This window comes from Saccoglossus kowalevskii, chromosome 10, assembly GCF_978046115.1.
Source record: "Saccoglossus kowalevskii chromosome 10, keSacKowa6.1, whole genome shotgun sequence".
NCBI classification, from domain to species: domain Eukaryota; kingdom Metazoa; phylum Hemichordata; class Enteropneusta; family Harrimaniidae; genus Saccoglossus; species Saccoglossus kowalevskii.
The window spans coordinates 10,804,016-10,824,537 of NC_140650.1; the positions used below are offsets into that span (position 1 = coordinate 10,804,016).

Here is a 20,522-nt window from a genome sequence, read left to right on the forward strand (position 1 = left end):
CGAAAAGTAGTTCGGTGGCACCATGGAGCTAAAAGCAATAGACAAAGGCAATAGACCAAACCACAGTCCCTCTGACTGTGACCAAACCTTACTTTTTTTATCCGGGCTTTGTGAAAAAAAAAACGCTGTAAAAGTCAGGGAAATCTGATAAAGCAAGCTACTAATATATTCATACTTTAATGTGTAAGAATAACATTGTATTTGATGTCACTACAAGTTATGTGGTATACTATAAAATACAGTAACAATACATACATGTATTGTTGTAAAACAATTCAATTTCACTATTCAGATTTTTTGAGCATATTCGCTGAATTTGCCAGAGAAACAATGAATTCTATTGTTATTTTACATGTTCACGTAGATTTAATTTAACGGATTTTACCTAATATCAACTGAAATAGCGAAATTTAAACCAATTGAATAATGAATGTACCTGATTTACCTGGTTGTATACATGTTTTTCATGACGTGCCCTCTGGAACATCACTCAGCTAAAGCATAAAATACCATGTTTTTTTTTCCCAGCGGTGACAGCTTAGAAAAAAATCACATACAGTCAAAGATTAAAAATAGTCTGAAAATAGCATGCACTGCCGAAATGGACAAACATGATTCGTATATATATATATATATATATATATATATATATATATATATATATATATATATATATATATATATATATATATATATATATATATATATATATATATATATATATATATATATATATATATATATATATATATATATATATATATATATATATATATATATATATATATATATATATATATATATATATATCCTATAAAACCAAATATAACGTAAAACTAGTGAGTGAACCAAAGATCTATATATATTTTATTTATAATTTAATAGTACTGATCCATTCCCGGGTTGCAAGCCTGCGAATGACCCAAGATTTCATTCTTTTGTTCACTGCCACCCCTCATATTAACATTACAATAGGCTTATTCAGCTTATTTGAATATTTGTTATCTTTCCTGCGAACCAATCAGGTGCCTCGGCGCTGAAATTCAAACGCTGATGGCGTCAACTGATTTGACGAGCCTTGTAGCATCAACATATTCATCCGCAAAGAAATTTTTACGATTTTATGCAAAACTTAGATTATAATCTTGAAACTATTATTATATATATATATTTATTTATTTGTAGTCAAAACGTAATTAATGGTTGGCATATACGAAGAACTGAATATTTTTGAAATCGCCGGCGAACTATAATGTTATGGTGGAGCCTTATTTTGTGTGAACAGGCATTTCGCGTCAGTTGCAAACATTGAGAGGAGGTTCGCAGATTCGCAGTTTCGCGTAAGTTTTTAAGCGCGGAATTCTGTGATATTTCATCTGAAAGTTCGCGTTTAGTTAGGACCAGTGGAGATTTAAGGTTGATGTAACATAACAAGGATCGGTGGGCCGTTAGGTATTTCTTAATCGGTGAGTTTTCGTGTAATTACTCTCATCTAATTGCCAGTGCCATGTTCATGCTTTTGTTAAAAGACTTAAATTAAGAGTTGCTCCCCTTTTTGCACTCGTTAACTATGCTCAATATGTTGGCCGGTTAAAATCAAATGTGCTTATCCCAACATTTTGATGTGTATTGAATCAATGGATATGGCTTCCTGAACTGTAGTTGATGACGTTTATTAAATATCGGCATATGGACCAGTGAGCGAGCGTCGTTCGCATCACCTGTCAGATCAGAATCACACTAGTGTGTTGATATGAACTGATGACATGAACTTGTTCGTGTGTTGATTGACCATTGCTTTGAGTTCACTGTCACACAATTTTTAATTTGTCTCAGTGCTGTATAATTGCAGCATTCTACACGAAGAAGCCCTTCTTGTCGAGCAACTGCAATTGTTTGGTCACGTGTTTTGACCAGTGAGGCACTGTTCATTTCAAACATGCGTGTCATTGTTTAAATTTCCCTCTACAGGATCTACGGAGTTGAATCTCTGTAAAACATAATCATGCCACTGTATGGAAATATCGTGGTTATTAAACGCAATGGCGCTGATGGAGCTAGGTTTCCACTCACAAATACAGAATGTCTTCTTGGAAGGTAATATATCAATTTTATTATTGTATTTACTTGGGTAACACCACCTATTCACAAATCCTGATCTGACGGCAGAATTTCCATAGAGCAAACAATGAATTCGTTAAAGCATTTATGGTCTATTTTTAGCTTAGCTGCCCAAATTCTATTCTGATCTAGCAATAAATAGTGTACAATGTTCCTGGATTTATCTTCCATTCTATTATTTCTCAATATTTGCCAGTCCTTTGTTTGTGATATCATATTTAGTTGTATAATTCTTTAACATTTTTTTTCTGGATTAGACGTGCATCACATCAGTTTTGTGCAAATAATTTGTGCAGATTACTCATACATGAAAAATCAGTTGAAGATCCTAGAATTTTCTGTGGGATACAACTCCAGAATGCTACCTACTTTAAATTACTTACTGAAAATTATGATACCTACAGTACCTTGTACTGCTGACATTAGTTGAACCAAAATATTATTTAGTCGAATGTGGTAGTTTGCAAATGTAAACACAAACACTTTCTCAATGTGGTAATTGATTTGGCGACTGACTCTCATTCACATAGCTATTATTTTCCAGGCTGAAAAGAATGGGTATTACAACTCCATGCATGACAATAATAATGTGACATTAGTGATGAGCACTTTCTGCAATTCTTGGGTTCTGTAGATCCCTGTATGTGTTACTTTGTTTTAACATTGAATTATGATTTGATTTCAGGATGAATGATTGCGACATTCGTATTCAGTTGCCAAATGTATCTAAGGAACACTGTAGAATAGATGTAAATCAAAATGATGAGGTAAGGTTACTGGGAAAAAAAACTGATAAAAAGATGTGTTGTCATTGATAAAAGATGATGAATCATAAAACTGTAGAAAGGCATTTCTAAATGATAGGCACTTCTCAGGATATACTTCATTGCTGTAATTGTTCACGATAATCAGGTCTAATTCTAGTGATTAATGAAACAGATGTTTTATCGATAGTCAAGGAATAATTATTTCTGATTTAACAACTTTCCATCACAGAAGAAAGCAGATCAAATTCATAAAACCACTGACTGTAACACACGTTTTTTTTTAAATGCTTTGAATATTTATTATAATAGCTTAGATTAAGGATGTAGTAGACTTTCGTTAGGCAAAACAGAAAAAAGCTTGATAAAAATAATAATAATTATTAATGACTAACAATTTTTACATGTTATTGTAGCCCTTGCAACACGCTATCCAAAAATTATGATAACACTAATGTCAACATTAATTGCGTCACGTGACTGCTAAATAAACAAAATCGATTGTTCTGCTATTTTTACTGCTCCTAGAAAGCGAAAACAGTTAGCCAACATATACTTATGAGAACAGGAAGACTACAATGTTCTTAACAGTAATGTAAAAGAGATGGTTTCTGAATTGTTTGGTTCTTTTACAAAGTGGTGGAGAAGAATTTTGTAATAAATTAGAGTGCTCTTTTTTCACAGGTCAATTAGTAATGAAATATAACTGATACTTGAAAAATATTTTACATTTTGTTTTCAGTTGATCTTGAGTTCAATCTCTGAAAAAATCAATGTAATCGGACAAGAACTGTTCGCGTAATCGTGATTTTTGTGGTTTTAGACACGTTACGTTTCAAATGGATGAAAAGACTCAAAAACCAAAAGTAGCACAGTCGAGAGGATATTTTCATTTCAGCGCATCTTATTCAGTTAATTTTTGATGTTTAAGATAGCTATTGTGTTGGTTTTATAAAAATCAAAACAACCCGTTTGGTACATGGCCGATAAAGTTATGAAAAAATCGATAATTTGAAAAAAAGCAACGTGAAAACGAAGTATGGCCGTCACAGTCAGCTGGCGCACACGTGATAATAAAATAAATACGATATTTACTATATGGGGCCGCCATCTTGAATGACGCATAAAACTAAATAAGAGACAAGTTGTGAAACTTGTTTTTCAGATTCCTACAAATCAGGACAAAAATACTAATCTTTCACAAAAATACGGTTCATTGGGGTTATATTAGGCCAACCAATAACAAAACTCGGCCGAATTCGTCGTTTTTGTGTGGAAAAATCCCTTGCATACGAACACCTAATTACACGAAGAACCTACAACACTTTCCTGGGGGTATTTGAAACTAAAAATTGGCATTCTAGCTCAGCAGCCAATCAGCGACGGCCTAACGATTAGATGACAGTTTCGGTTTCAAATACCCCGGCTTAGTGTTCTAGGTTTCGCCTGTCATTGGAACACTCTTTTTTCCAATTTTTTCCCTGTGCTATTCTTCAAAATAAACTTGGTCAAAACAAAATAAATGAACAGTAATATATAGTAGAGAAAAGTGATGCGATGAACTATCAGCAACGAGTGAGTGTATCCGGTCATTTGACCGGACGCGTACACGCGATGTTTATTTGCGGGATTAAGCTAATTACAAATGTTATTGTTTTGGCTCAGAGGGGCTTAGTCGAAGTGCACATTCCTCGGGGTTTCCGTTAATTGTAAATTATTTTTTAAAAAAAGCCGTTTTTCTTAAAATAAAAACGTGATTTAATAAAAAAAACAAGGTCGTATGGCTGTCTATAGGTATAAGTCACCATTTAATAAAAGAAAAAAATATGAAGAAAAAAATCACCACGAAAGTCTACTACATCCTTAAATCAAAATAGTAATTAGCTTCAGACACTTGGGCAGGCCAAGCAGAACTCTGTATATGGTATAGACATCACCATGTCAACATGACAGGACACTATAAACACTGCTTTTAACATTCTTTTCCAGGTATTTCTAGCTAACCTGAGTGGAGTTAATCCAACATTGTTAAACAAAAGGGCAGTATCGGGACAGGAACAGATTAAACACATGGATGTTTTCACAATTATTGATAGATCGTTCAGGTAAGTATTTGTGCAAATTGTGTATGACTGCTTCTTACTGTTTTGATGATTTTAAGTAACACAGTAACTACCTCATATAGCAAGTGTTGTATCTGATACTAAGTTACTAATTATTAGTAAAACAGTTGAATGCTTATTAGTTTAGTTAATTACCCTTATTAATCCAATAATAACATTTTCCTTTTTTATGAGTGTAAAAATGTTGCCAATTTATTGCAATAAATTTTTACATTATTGTACTAATCTTTTATCTGTATTGTAGGTTTGAATATCCAGCAGGATCTAGGCATCGTCTAACTCCTAAAAAATCTACACCCGGTAAGAAACCAATGCAGAATACAAATGCTGTGTCTTCACCCATTGCACCACCACTCAAAACACCAGCCAAGACACCAGCCAAGGAGTCAATTATTACTCCACCATTGCCCGCTGCTACCAGATCTCCAAGTCCGAAATCAAAGACTAAGAAAGCTAGTGAATTGGGGAGTGAAAAGAACAGCAAAAGCACCACTCCAGTCAGAGTAGTTGGTTGTAATTCTCCCAAATCTAAAATCATGACACTGTCTAAAATCCTATCTGGGAAATCACCAAAAGTAGCAACACCTAAACAAGGTACAGTATTCACTGTCGGCTTTTCATCAAGTTTTTTGAGCTCATGAAAACTAGTTCTGGCAAAATAATAAGTTTGTTGAATTCAACCACAGGGAGTTGGACAAACTTATGTATTTTAATAAATTATTAAATAATAAAATGTTATATAACTGTTCTTTTTTTTACCCCCCCTCCTGGTGTCAATTTCAAGTAATCACTGATCTTTGTTTATACCACTCTTTCCTTTATCACAATCTTTGTTGCGCGCTAATGTTATATGCAAATTTTAACGGGCGATGTAGACACTCCCTATTATAGTAAAATATCCCAAGGGTTGAAATGCGCCACGACTGTGGCATCGATACCAGGAGGGGGTGTTAAAGAAAAGTTATATAACATTTTGTTTAATAATTTATTAAAATACATAAGTTTATCCAACTCCCTGTGATTCAACTACTGTTGATAAATACCACATGTTGCAACATGGTTTATATTTTACATGAGACATGTATCAAACACAAGTGAAATGAGGGGAAGACAAGTGCAGGGACTTGTAACATCACAACTTTTTGCATGGTCAGGTCAAATCATACACTATAATTCCTGAATATCTAATGCTATGCCAAATTATACTCTAATATGTTCTAATTCTATACTTTGTATTTGTCCTCAGCATCACTGCAGGAAAGAATTGTCAATTCCACACAGCAATCTCTGTCAGCAGCAGAATCTAAGAAGGCTACTCCATCAAAGCAAACTCCTTTACAAGTCAAACGACTTGGCAGCTCATCTAAGAAGAGTGGCTCTAAGGCAAGTCTACATTTCACTGTCTTGGTTTATTTCTCTCAGTGAGATAATGTTGATGGCCAAATTTTGTTGAAAATGCAACTATTTGTATTTTACTGGTCAGTCGAAAATTCACCATTTAATTCCTGTGTTCAGGGTAAAAATTATGCAGCACAATTATGATTGAGTCATTTAATCTGGTCTCTATTTTATTCTACCCTGTGATCAATGAATTTATATTCACTAAACAGCTGAATGTGTTCCCTTGGACCAAACAAATCATTGTTTTCTGTATTGTCATATTCAGATTAAAAGTTAGTTACTGGTTCTATTTCCCTATTAGTTCCTGTTTGAACAGTCTGCAAACAAGGACTTATTGATTGTATATCCATATCAAACTGTATCTCGCACATGCTTGGGCCGAACTTCACAGATGCATCAGACATTATACTGAACATGCGCACATGTTTGTTTCATGACCCATCCAGGCCAAAAATGTATCAAAATTTTTCACCATTCTGGAACCAGATCTGGTACTTGTGTTGAACATAATGGAACCTTGATGCACATCAAAAAAACATTTCAGTGTCTTCTTCTGAATTTTATTTGCATCATGACTTTTTGGGTGTTATGACAAGGGCTGAATAATCATTAATGGCACCTCTCAATCATTGTTGATGTTTTTCTAATGCCTCTGTAGCGTTGCTGTCTTTTGATGCTTGGCTTGCGTAATTAAAACACACTCTTGCCCAATCAGTATAATATGTTGTAATATAATTGCAGTTAGATGGGCTCATTAATTTTATTAATTATATTTTGGACCCCAATGTTTGTTGTGAAAAACTGATTAGTAATACAAATTATTGTTGTGCAAATTAGCCATCATGCTCGAGTCTGAAGGGAACACTAATGGTTATTGTCTTTATTTGACAGGCTCCCCAGGTTGACAGTCCTCGTCTTCCAACCAGTACCACATTAAAGAGTGGCATCAGCATTCTCCGAAGACGTTCTGCTCCAGTGCAGGAAGTTGATGAGCATGTGCTTTCTCCAAAACAACAGAAAAAGTCTCCCAAATCCACACTAAAACGAGCATCTCCAAAGAGTGTGAAGCGTTCCCCTAAACCTTTGGTTATCAAGCTCTCTCCAAAAACCATGCCCAAGGCAGTAAAGTCTCCAAAGGCTGTGAAGTCTCCAAAAGCCACGCCAAAGGCTGTGAAGTCTCTAAAAGCCTCGCCAAAGGCTGCCAAGTCTCTAAAAGCCTCGCCAAAGGCTGCCAAGTCTCCAAAAGCCTCGCCAAAGGCTGCCAAGTCTCCAAAAGCCTCGCCAAAGGCTGCCAAGTCTCCAAAAGCCTCGCCAAAGGCCGTGAAGTCTCCAAAAGCCTCGCCAAAGGCCGTGAAGTCTCCAAAAGCCTCGCCAAAGGCCGTGAAGTCTCCAAAAGCCACGCCAAAGGCCGTGAAGTATCCGAAAGCCTTGCCAAAGGCCGTGGTGTCTCCGAAAGCCTTGCCAAAGGCCGTGGTGTCTCCGAAAGCCTCGCCAAAGGCCGTGAAGTCTCCGAAAGCCTCGCCAAAGGCTGTGAAGTCTCCGAAAGCCTCGCCAAAGGCAGTGAAATCTCCGATAGCCTCGTCAAAGGCTGTGGTGTCTCCAAAAGCCTCGCCAAAGGCTGTGAAGTCTCCGAAAGCCTCGCCAAAGGCTGTGAAGTCTCCGAAAGCCTCGCCAAAGGCAGTGAAGTCTCCGATAGCCTCGTCAAAGGCTGTGGTGTCTCCGAAAGCCTTGCCAAAGGCTGTGAAGTCTCCGAAAGCCTCACCAAAGGCAGTGAAGTCTCCGAAAGCCTCGCCAAAGGCTGTGAAGTCTCCGAAAGCCTCGCCAAAGGCTGTGAAGTCTCCGAAAGCCTCACCAAAGGCCGTGAAGTCACCACAGAGTGCAGGTGGGACACTTTTTATAGATTTGTTTTTACATTCGGATTGTTGCAGATTTAAACCCCCCCCCCCCCCCCCCCAACATTAAGTGCCACTCCAGTGGCCATCGAAAATTGGTTAAAATACATACAATTTGGTGGTCAAAAAATTAGTTAGTTTTTTCAACTTGCCAGTCACAAGAAAGGAAATTCTCGCGTCAAGTTTCTTGGCCACATGCATCCTTGATTGGTACTTTGATGGATGCATATTCTTGGGCTTGAACTTCAAAGTTGAAAGGGTCTCACTTTCAAGGCCAAATTTTATAGAATTGCTGTAGTATATAGCAATAACATAGAGAACAACTGTAATTTTTGAATGTGATGAAGACAGTTGCCTTCAATGTCACTGCCTTGTTATAAAATATTTATCACAAAGAATTGAGGTAAATCCAATAATGATTTTGCACATGCAATGTTCTAGAATAGTTGATCTATTGTCAGTCATATATTAAATGCATATGATATACAACTTTTGTTTAACTGTACCCGTTATATTAGAAATGTCTAATAATAATGTATAATTACAATAAAATTAACCTAAAAATGCCAGGGATCTCGCCATGCTGGTCGGTGGTGGTCGGCCCCGACCGGCCCTCAAAATTAGCGACCATCACGAAAATGCTTCCGACCAGGACTATTGTCCGATTATTATTATAATTATGTACCGACCGACACGCATCCTGCCAGTCGTGGATTATAATCTGTAAACAATAGACCTAGTCGCACGATACGTAGCAGCTAGTCAATCTTGTGAAATTAGCACCTCTTTGTTTGTAAGTAAATACTTTCTGTGATAGACACATTCTTTAGATTGAAAGCTAAAATTCTTTCAAAATCAATTATACCTCGATATAACATGGTCAAAGCAGTATTCACGATCTGACAGTTTACGCTACTCAAGAAAAAAATCAACGTGTTTATTGCGTGATTTGGTAAAGTACATTTGAACTGTTATCATCGCGAATCATGTAAAAACTCTTTCAAGAACTATTTTACCTTTTAAAAATTGCTAATCTCCTCTTTCGAAAACCATCGTGCAGTTTTCAACTGAAATAGATGTCAACACATTATGCTACAACATCGCTTTACTTCCGCAATGTAATTTTTATGATCACAACCATTCGGAAAACTTCGGATTCTACCGGCATTACCATGCGGCATTCTGATTGGTTAATGAAATTATTGACCCGACGGGTCAAAGAACACATGCCGGTCAACTAATACGTCACAAACATCATGGCGGGCTGTGTTTTTTTACCGAAGCGATCGAGTGATCAAAAATATTCACTCCCGATAAAACTAAGTCAAATTTTACTATTATTTCAAATCAAAAAAAAAAGTAAATTTTTTTGCTTTGCATCATGACTGAGTAAGAAGAATTATTGGTATAATCGGTGTATAACATTGTGAAGTAAGTTATGTCACGTCGTAACTTTGAAAGTTCGGAAGTTTTATTTGTTCGTACATTACTGTGAATATATACGTTTTAGAAGTTGATGGTACGAATAATAAATTACAACAATACTTTTTTTGAAGGAGAATGTATTTAGAGTAAATAAGACCGTGAACATATTCCTGGCTGAAACGTTTCAAATGCGTTTTATTTCACTTTTTGCAATAGAAATATTGCAACTATAATTTATTTGTCTCTGTTTTTTTAGTCTGCAGCATTCGCATTTCGAATATATTAAATTTTTAAATTAAAAATCTTCTAAATTGTGAAACATGTCTTAATTTCAAAAATATTTTGCACTGCGACCGAACTCATTAATATTCATTGCTAATTAATATTCATATAGCTCATTAATATTCATGACCGATCAGCACTCGCGTTGGGCTGGCGAGATCCCTGAAATGCGTTGTTAGAATGTTAATTCTTAAACTGTTCTCAATAGTTTTCAAAATTTGTTTGTGTATATAAAGTTTAAAATTTATTACAAATACAGATTTTTCTAAGCTTCCTTTGTTTTTTGTTTTTTACAGCAAAAAGAAAAACTCCTTCATCAGGACAGAAAAGGAAGTCAGTTGGTAGTGTAGCAATGAGTTCCAAACGCAAAAGAGTATCATTTGGTCCCCAGCTGAGTCCTGAGCATTTTGACAAGCGACTACCTCCAAATACACCGATTCGCCGTGGAGCTTTGGCACCTTCCAGTAGACGTAAATCCACTCCATGTAAATCTCCCAAAATGGGCACACCAGTAAGGCGTGCCCGGTATTCAATTGCAGCTACCCCTGTAACTGCTACAATTGCTGAAGAATCTCCAAAAACTGGATCAGTAAAACAGCAGTCTCCCAAGAAAATAACACCTGTGAAAAAGGCATCAAGCCCCAAAACATCTCCCAAAGTCAAGTCTCCCAAGATATCTCCAAATAAGAAAGCAGCGAGTCCAAAGCAGTTGCCTAAAGCAAAGTCACCAAAAGCATCTAGTCCTAACAATTTAACTCCAAAGCAGCTCAAAAAGCTGTCGCTTGTCAGTGATGCTAGTTTCACTGGTGTGGCACAATTGTTCAAGACTCCATCACCAGCAAAAGGAAGAAGAGTCAGTGGTGGTAAAATTGTAAAGCCAAAAAAGACTCCCACGCCCAAAAAATCGCCAAAATCATCCCCTAAGAAGACTCCCACGCCGAAAGCATCTCCTAAGGCTCTATCAAAACCAGTAACTCCAAAATCTGTGAAGAAAGCAGTCAGTCCAAAGGCATCCCCAGCAGTTAGGACACAAAGTCCTGCAAAGACTAAGACACTGACCAATTCACCTGCAATAAAAACTCCAATCAAGACTCTAAAAGGAACCCCTGCCAAAAAGGTTGCATCAAAAAGAAAATCAGGAAATGTGCCTGCTGTTGCTGATACCAGTTTTACCGGTGTGTCAGATTTGTTCAAAACTCCATCACCCGCAAAGGGGGGAAGAGTTAGTGGTGGTAAAGTCGTAAAGCCAACAACCAAGAAGTCTCCCATACCCAAAGGATCGCCAAAACCAGTTACACCAAAATCTACAAAGAAAGCAGCCAGTCCAAAGGTATCTACAGCAGTTAAGACACCAAGTCCTGTGGTGAAAAAGACCACCACCACACCCAAAAAATCTCCAGTAAAATCAGCTGCCAAGTCTTCAAAGGAGATCACTCCAAAAAGAGTATCTACACCATTGAAGAAAACTCCCTCAAAGAAGGTAGGTTGTATTTGTAACATTATTAAACTGACGCAATGTTTTTCAAAAATTTGTTTAAATTTTATCATTTTTGTTTTTAAAAAAATTTCTTTTAACCAGACCCAAATTTAGGATTAAATGCATGTTTTTTGCATTGTTCTCCCCTGCAAAATATCATGGCAAGTTAATTTGCATAACAATGTGTTACATCTATTGTATTCATTGTAATATCTGAGCTGTGTTGTTTATCAGGTTGATTGAGGAGAGCACGCCTTCTATGTATGCTGAGAAAAACAGCATTCACATTGGAATAAATCTATAGATAAACTCTAATGTATGGAGTGAGCTTGATTTTTGGGAATATTTTGGATATTTTATTGAAAGTACAACTAAAAAAGTAGAATATTTATGTGATACAAGTGACATGGACTCAAAAATTCTAAATATTAGAAATTTACATTGTATGCAATTTTGTGTGGGAATCTAAATTGCACAAATGGACTAATGGAAAAGGGGGGGAGAGGGAGGGTTGAAATTTTCTAAAACCAAATTAGAGAAATTTGCTGTGTTTATTGTGCAACTAAAAATGCCACATTTTATTTCCTTGTGTATCTGTGAATGATTCCAGAATGCTGTACGACATTGATTTCACCTTAAAATGCATTTTGTGTGCAGTCCAAATGTCACGGCGAAAATATTTGTTCATAATTTTATCTGCTTATATTGACATTCAGTCTGCAAAGAAGACCCCCAGGTCCGCAAAGAAGACCCCCAGGTCCGCAAAGAAGACCCCCAGGTCTGCAAAGAAGACTCCTATTACCACTCAAGCACCAAAGAACAGATGGGCTGACATTGTAAAAAAGGGTGTTGCCAAAAACAAAGTAGATCTGCCTACAGTTGTACGCTCATTTCCATTGAAGCATAGAGTTGTAGCTGTACACAGATCTGTAGAATTACTGAGACGACGAGCCACTCCTGCAAAGGTACAGTACCATATTATTGTCAGTACTATGGTTGAATTTAAAAGTACATGGTCCTCAAATTGCACTGGTTCTAACATTTATTTTCATTCTGGCACGCTCGCCGTAAAATGGGGGACCGTGTCACATTTTGGTGGCTGTATTTCTTATGCTGGGTAAAATAGCACCTGGTGGGGTAGTAATGTAATTTTGATTGGCTGAGCTGAGCAAATGGCCACCTAGGCTTGTGCCTCGAGACAGGAAAGACAGGCTTTTGGCTGGTCACTTGCCAGGGGACCTGTGACGAGTAGTGGGTTGCCATCATTGCCATGCGATATTTTGTTTCCAAAAGTATAACGAATGTCAAAAATTGGAGTCTTTGGATCCCTTCAAACAATTCTACAGCACAAAATGTTTTTCATTGTCGTTTTGAACTGTCATAAAATTGTTACAAGTAGGAAAAATGTAATATAATAATAAGGTAATCACAAGAACACCACAAAGTGTGCATTCAGGCAGTATGGAAACGCATCAACCTCCGCTACATGTTTGTCATTATGATAGCCGTACTGCCCTTGTACTTACTTTCTGGTATTCTCATGATAACTTTGTAAAGTTTTAAAGATGTAGTTTACAGTAACTGCAATTGTTTATTTTTATCTGGTTTCATTAAAGATTTCTCTTTTAATAGAGCCAATTTGTTTCTAATTTCACTTTCAATTTTTTTGATAGGCTAAGCTGCTGTCTGGTGTTAGAACTACTGGCCATGCTGATTCTCCGGCCACCATTGTTATTGGTAAAAGTAAAAGACGTGTTAACACCCCAAAACCAGTTAAGCGTCCTCGCAAAGGTAGAAAAGAATCACTAAAATTGTCGGGAGCTGCAGCTAATGAAAGTTTTACTGGAATGGTAGAGATGTTCAGCACACCTTCACCAAAAGCAATAAGAACTCCCAAATCACTGAAGAAAACACCAAAGTATAATTTGAATACGCCACCCATGACTCCAGTTACTCCGTCAGAATTGATGACTCCAGAGGGACCAGGTGAGATGACTGTGTCTCCAATGTCCTCTCCTGGATCTTCAAGTGAAAGCAGAACTCCTACAAGGTTGTTGACACCACTGAAGCCCACTAAAACACCAACTAAAATGGCAACTACTGTGAAGTCTACACCGAAGAAGACTATATACAAAGACGTTGATAGAATGATGTCACCATTGAAACCTGCCCAAACTCCTACTAAAATTGGCAAAACAGTAAAAGCAAAGCCAACTCCACGGAAGAGATCTCTGGAGAGAATGTCATCACCATTGAAACCTACCCAAACTCCTACTAAAGTTGGCAAAACAGTAAAAGCAAAGCCAACTCCACGGAAGAGATCTCTGGAGAGAATGTCATCACCATTGAAACCTACCCAAACTCCTACTAAAGTTGGCAAAACAGTAAAAGCAAAGCCAACTCCACGGAAGAGATCTCTGGAGAGAATGTCATCACCATTGAAACCTACCCAAACTCCTACTAAAGTTGGCAAAACAGTAAAAGCAAAGCCAACTCCACGGAAGAGATCTCTGGAGAGAATGTCATCACCATTGAAACCTACCCAGACTCCTACTAAAGTTGGCAAAACGGTGAAATCAAAACCAACTCCAGGGAAGAAATCTGTAGATAAAATGATATTGCCATTGAAACTCACTAAGACTCCAACAAACGAAGCCCAGCCAGTAAAAGCAGTTCCAACCCCAAAGAGCGACATTAAAGTTAGTCGAAAAAGCTTGGGTCTTGCTGGATTATCAAGAATTTTGAAATCTCCCAGACAAAAGACAAGGGCTGTAGATGATTTCATTGGTGTTGCTAGAATAATGAAATCTCCCAAACAGAAACAACCATCAGAAGACCTCACGGGTGTAGCAGATATGTTTGCTACTCCTAAACAAGGAAATAAACGCAAAATGATGGACTCTGTATCATCACCACCTGTATCCAAAAAAGCCAAGGTTGCCGCAGTTACTCCAGCAACTGCACCCAATGCTAATTCACCTGTTCCTGCCAAGTTACTTGAAGCAAGTTCTCCAAAGACTCCGGCAACAAAACCTTCTAAGAAACCCCAAACACCAACACCTGTTAAGTTGGCCAAATCTCCCAGAGGGACCAATGTCGTACCAGCTGTGAGCCCAGTGAAGAAAACTGAAACACTAAAAGCAACACCAGCAAAGACTCGCAGAGGTAGACCAGCCAAACTTGGTACAGCAAAGGCAAGCCCAGTGAAGAAACCTGTTGCAGCAAAGGCAAGCCCTGTTGAGAAACCTGAAACGCCAAAGGCAATACCAGCAAAAACTCGCAGGGGAAGACAAGCCAAACCTGTTAGCCCAATGAAGAAACCTGTTACAGCAAAGGCAAGTCCTGTTAAGAAACCTGCAACACCAAAGGCAGTGCCAGCAAAAACACGCAGGGGAAGACAAGCCAAAACTGTTACACCAGAGCCAAGCCCTGTTAAGAAACCTGAAACGCCAAAGGCAGTGCCAGCAAAAACACGCAGGGGAAGACCAGCCAAACCGGTTACACCAAAGGCAAGCCCTGTTGAGAAACCTGAAACGCCAAAGGAAACGCCAAAGGCAACGCCAGCAAAAACTCGCAGGGGAAGACCAGCCAAACCGGTTACACCAAAGGCAAGCCCTGTTAAGAAACCTGAAACGTCAAAGGCAACGCCTGCAAAAACACGCAGGGGAAGACCTGCCAAACCGATTACACCAAAGGCAAGCCCTGTTAAGAAACCTGAAACGCCAAAGGCAACGCCAGCAAAAACACGCAGGGGAAGACCAGCCAAACCGATTACACCAAAGGCAAGCCCTGTTAAGAAACCTGAAACGCCAAAGGCAACGCCAGCAAAAACTCGCAGGGGAAGACCAGCCAAACCGGTTACACCAAAGGCAAGCCCTGTTAAGAAACCTGAAATGCCAAAGGCAACGCCAGCAAAAACACGCAGGGGAAGACCAGCCAAACCGATTACACCAAAGGCAAGCCCTGTTAAGAAACCTGAGACGCCAAAGGAAACGCCAGCAAAAACTCGCAGGGGAAGACAAGCCAAACCGGTTACACCAAATGCAAGCCCTGTTAAGAAACCTGAAACGGCAAAGGCAACGCCTGCAAAAACTCGCAGGGGAAGACAAGCCAAACCGATTACACCAAAGGCAAGCCCTGTTAAGAAACCAGCAACACCAAAGGCAACACCAGCAAAAACTCGCAGGGGAAGACGAGCCAAACCTGTTAGCCCAGTGAAGAAACCTGTTACAGCAAAGGCAAGCCCTGTTAAGAAACTTGCAACACCAAAGGCAACACCAGCAAAAACTCGCAGGGGAAGACAAGCCAAACTTGTAAGCCCTGTGAAGAAACCTGAAACACCAATAGCAGCCTCAGCAAAATCTCGCAGAGGAATCAAAGCTGAACCTACAAAATCTCCACTTAGCCTCAAGACTGAAACAAAAACTGATACTAAACGTGCAACTAAAAGAAATGCTTCAGTTGATATTGCTGTACAGCCCAATAAGACTGCCAAGAAAAATGAGGTGAAAAAAAGCGTTAGAAATGCTAAAAGGAGTGCACCTGACAAAGACATTTCATCACCTTCTCCAAAGAAAGCTCGCTCAATTCGGTCCAAGGCAGTCGCAAAATCTCCAGTTAAGAAACAATCCACAAAGGTGAAACCTACTCCAAAAAAAGTAGCCAAGTCACCTGCACCGAAAAGGTCGCTTAGGGCACGAAGAAAGTAAACTATTTTTAAAAAAATTATTTAAACCTATAAATAAGAGAACTGTATTCTTTTAATTTTGACTGCAGTGACTATTTTAATTTTTTTTTAATCTTTTGCCAAGAAATTTTTTTATAAACTGATTGAGTGTCCATTTCTTGCAGAGGACTTTGTATTGTTTTACAACTAATATTGTCAAGATGTATCTTTTTCAGTTGTTTCATTCATATACTCATTTATATATACACATCTTATTCATTATATCCTGTCTTCTTTGAATCATATCATTCGTTTTATAATACTGCCTGTAGAATGTATAACCACATTTCCTAATATAGGAATTTTAATGTTTTTTTAATTACTGCCACATTTAATTTTTATTATTATTTTTAATGAGAATTTCCAAGCATGCGAGCAATGGCTCAGGCCATTCTATGTTTACTAAGTAAAAAACTAATTCATTTTCCTGAACAGTAGTTTAGCGTAACAATTGTTCCAGTGTCTGTTCAATTTGACTAGCAAATGACTGAGAAAATGGTGCCGCCTTGAATCTAATCATGTCAATTTCCAGAAAGGGTTGTTTCATCAATACAATTAATAAATAAAAACAAAACACATTTAATCTGTTTTGTTTTTCACTGAGAGACTTCTATGAACTGAGTTTAAAATCAGCTTATTGTGTATGTCTTGAGTGTTACAATTATTGTAGAGTTTTTAGACAATTTACAAGTGTATTGTATCTTGTAAACAATTTTGTAGGAACAAGTCTTGTGATTTTAGCTGAATATTGTAATGATACTTTTACTCTTTGTACATGTCTTTGTTGTAGCTTTTACTTCCTGCAAATGATTGTATTGATTGGTTTTTAGAAAACCTAACATTTATTAATAGATTATTGTCCTAGGCAGGAAAGGTGTTGAAAATACATAACTATTACAACATTTAATTTTGTCTGTCATTTATTAGTCCCTGTTCGGACGAAGTCCGAAAACGGGGACTTATAATTCGGTCTCCGTCCGTGCCCCCGTTCATCCGTCCGGAGTTGTATCTCAGAATCCCTACGACCGATTCTGTTCATTCTTTGCATGTGCCTAGTACTTTATGTGGGACATGTGCACATGCAGTGGTTTAGCGATTCGATTCAAAATGGCAGACTGGCAGCCATCTTGTTTCTTGAAAATGTTGTATTTTGGACATGCTTTGTCAGTTTTCATTCACACTTGGTACATAGATTATACATGTCCATGATGATTTATTTCACAATTGGATCAAAGATGGCAGACTGGCAGCCATCTTGTTTTTTGAAAATGTTGTATTTTGGACATGCTTTGTCAGTTTTCATTCACACTTGGTACATAGATTATACATCCATGATGATTTATTTCACAATTTGATCAAAGATGGCCAACTGGCAGCCATCTTGTTTTTTGAAAATGTTGTATTTTGGACATGCTTTGTCATTCAAACTTGGTACATAGATTATACATGTTGGGATACATGTCCATGACGATTTATTGCGCAATTGGATCAAAGATTGCTGGCAGGCATCTTGTTTTTTTTATGGGGTATCTTGGACGTGCTCTGTTAGTTTTCATTCCAATTTGGCACATACATGTACTTTATACATATACATGTTAGGATGCATGTCCATGACAATTTGTTTCAAAATCTGATCAAGGATGACCGATAGACAGCCATCTGACTTTTTGGCCTTACTACTATATTTCCACAATTTATGTACCATTTTTATTCGTATTTGGCACATATATCATACATATCAGTGTGTTTCATAATCAGATCAAAGATGGCCGAATAATGGCTGTTTTTATTTTGGCCATATTACTAGTACATGGAACACGTGTTTTGATGTAAATAAACAATCTGTTGTATACGACACTTGGAACTCAAGTTTCAAGGATACTCTCCCGACAATCCCTCCGCTTTAATATGACGAGCACAAAGAGAACTTTCAATCATTTAACCGGGACTGTGTCATTTTCAATGACTTGTTAAGATATATTTTGTATATTCAGTCTCTCAGAATTGCTGGTTCTTCAACTCCCCATAAGCAAGTCTGCAATGTTCGAACTCAATTTCATGATTTCTTAGCAGATTCAACTCGTCAAAACTTAGGGGGAAAATAAATGTCATACAAATAGGCCATGTCTTTGCAGCGAAAATTAATTCCAGCCAAAATAAATTATTTTATGGTACTAGGAAATGTGCGCAAGTCAAGTTTGTTACTGTCCATACTGATCACAAGAGGTCTCAAGAAGCATGATAAAAGTGAAGGTCACAAATCGGCTCTAAAGTCCCAGAAAAATAAAGAGGTGAAACCCCAGCAGGGTAAATCATAGATGCGGTTTTAGGTCTGGGAAGATATTTTTCTTAGTCTGTCAATTTATATACACATCGTTCGTATACTGACGATGTGTATATAATTGACAGATGAAGCAAAATACCTTCCCGGATCTTAATCACGGCTAGGTAAATCATTCAGTTTAATACCAAGACATTTGATACTCATTCCGAGTATGAAATGCTGTTGATTAATACAACTAAAACAAACGCTGTGAAAGTGTGCGCTATAAAATATCTGCCATGGAACTAGTTACTGTCAACTGTGCTGTCTGATCTGGGTGGAATGCTTCGAAGTAGTTTATCCCAAATACACTAGAAAATATCTAATGGTTTTATTGTGGACTTTATTGGATGTGCACATAAACAATAATTACCTAGTATGCTGGATCATTTAAAATGACTATTAGGGCAATGTGGTAGGTAAGGCTGACTGGAAAAACCTAGCATGCAATGTTTTGTTTATGTGTAGGTTAGGGTTAGGGTACATGTACCAATGTTAAGTTTTGGTATCAAATTGTGAAGACTCGTAGCTTGCATTGCACAAATAAAGTTTTCGTGTCTGCCAGATAATTGCACATTACCACAGAAATTCTGAAATGGCCAATTCAAGACCTTAGGTGGTCACAATTAAGTACATGGCTCCTTGGTTAGGTGCCCCAACTAAGTACACAGGGCCTTGGTTAGGTGACCACAATTAAATACATGGCTCCTTGGTTAGGTGCCCCTGATTAAGTACATGGCTCCTTGGTTAGGTGCCCCAATTAAGTACACGTGGCCTTGGTTAGGTGACCACAATTAAATACATGGCTCCTTGGTTAGGTGCCCCTGATTAAGTACATGGCTCCTTGGTTAGGTGCCCCAATTAAGTACACAGGGCCTTGGGTAGGTTGCCACCATTAAGTACATGGCTCCTTGGTTAGGTGGCCCTGATTAAGTACATGGCTCCTTGGTTAGGTGGCCCCAATTAAGTACACACGGCCTTGGGTAGGTTGCCACCATTAAGTACATGGCTCCTTGGTTAGGTGGCCCTGATTAAGTACATGGCTCCTTGGTTAGGTGCCCCTGATTAAGTACATGGCTCCTTGGTTAGGTGCCCCAATTAAGTACACAGGGCCTTGGGTAGGTTGCCACCATTAAGTACATGGCTCCTTGGTTAGGTGGCCCTGATTAAGTACATGGCTCCTTGGTTAGGTGGCCCCAATTAAGTACACACGGCCTTGGGTAGGTTGCCACCATTAAGTACATGGCTCCTTGGTTAGGTGGCCCTGATTAAGTACATGGCTCCTTGGTTAGGTGGCCCCAATTAAGTACACACGGCCTTGGGTAGGTGGCCCCAATTAAGTACACACGGCCTTGGGTAGGTGGCCCCAATTAAGTACACACGGCCTTGGGTAGGTGGCCCCAATTAAGTACACACGGCATTGGGTAGGTGGTCACAATTAAGTACATGGGGCCTTGTTTAGGTGGTCACAATTAAGTACATAGGGCCAAGGTTAGGTGGTCACAATTAAGTACACAAGGCCAAGGGTAGATGGCCGCAATCAAGTACAAAGGGCCTTGGGTAGGTTGTCATTAAGTACATGGCTCCTTGGGTAGGTGGCCACAATTAAGTACACAGGGTCTTAGGTGGCCACAATTAAGTACATGGGGCCTTGGTTAGGTGGCCACAATTAAGTACATGGGGCCTTGGTTAGGTGGTCACAATTAAGTACATGGGACCTTGGGTAGGTGGCCACAATTAAGTACATGGGGCCTTGGTTAGGTGGACATAATTAAGTACATGGAGCCTTGGTTAGGTGGTCACAATTAAGTACACGGGGCCTTGGTTAGGTGGCCACAATTAAGTACATGGGGCCTTGGTTAGGTGGCCACAATTAAGTACATGGGGCCAAGGTTAGGTGGCCACAATTACGTACAAGTGGCCTTGGGTAGGTGGTCATAATTAAGTGCACAGGGTCTTGGTTAGGTGGCCACAATTAAGCACATGTG

At 38.4% G+C, this 20,522-nt stretch overlaps 1 protein-coding gene across 1 annotated transcript; it reads left to right on the plus strand.

The window, feature by feature from the left end:
* The first annotated feature begins 1,294 nt into the window (after positions 1 to 1,294).
* On the plus strand, positions 1,295 to 17,113 carry LOC100371881 (uncharacterized). The gene is made up of 10 exons (XM_006819499.3): positions 1,295 to 1,466; positions 1,972 to 2,097; positions 2,807 to 2,888; positions 4,875 to 4,990; positions 5,253 to 5,602; positions 6,255 to 6,391; positions 7,301 to 8,291; positions 10,305 to 11,488; positions 12,202 to 12,450; positions 13,159 to 17,113. Exons 2-10 carry the CDS (start codon positions 2,006 to 2,008, stop codon positions 16,192 to 16,194), a joined length of 6,237 nt encoding a protein of 2,078 aa, XP_006819562.2. The 5' UTR covers positions 1,295 to 1,466; positions 1,972 to 2,005; the 3' UTR covers positions 16,195 to 17,113.
* Positions 17,114 to 20,522: the final 3,409 nt, after the last annotated feature.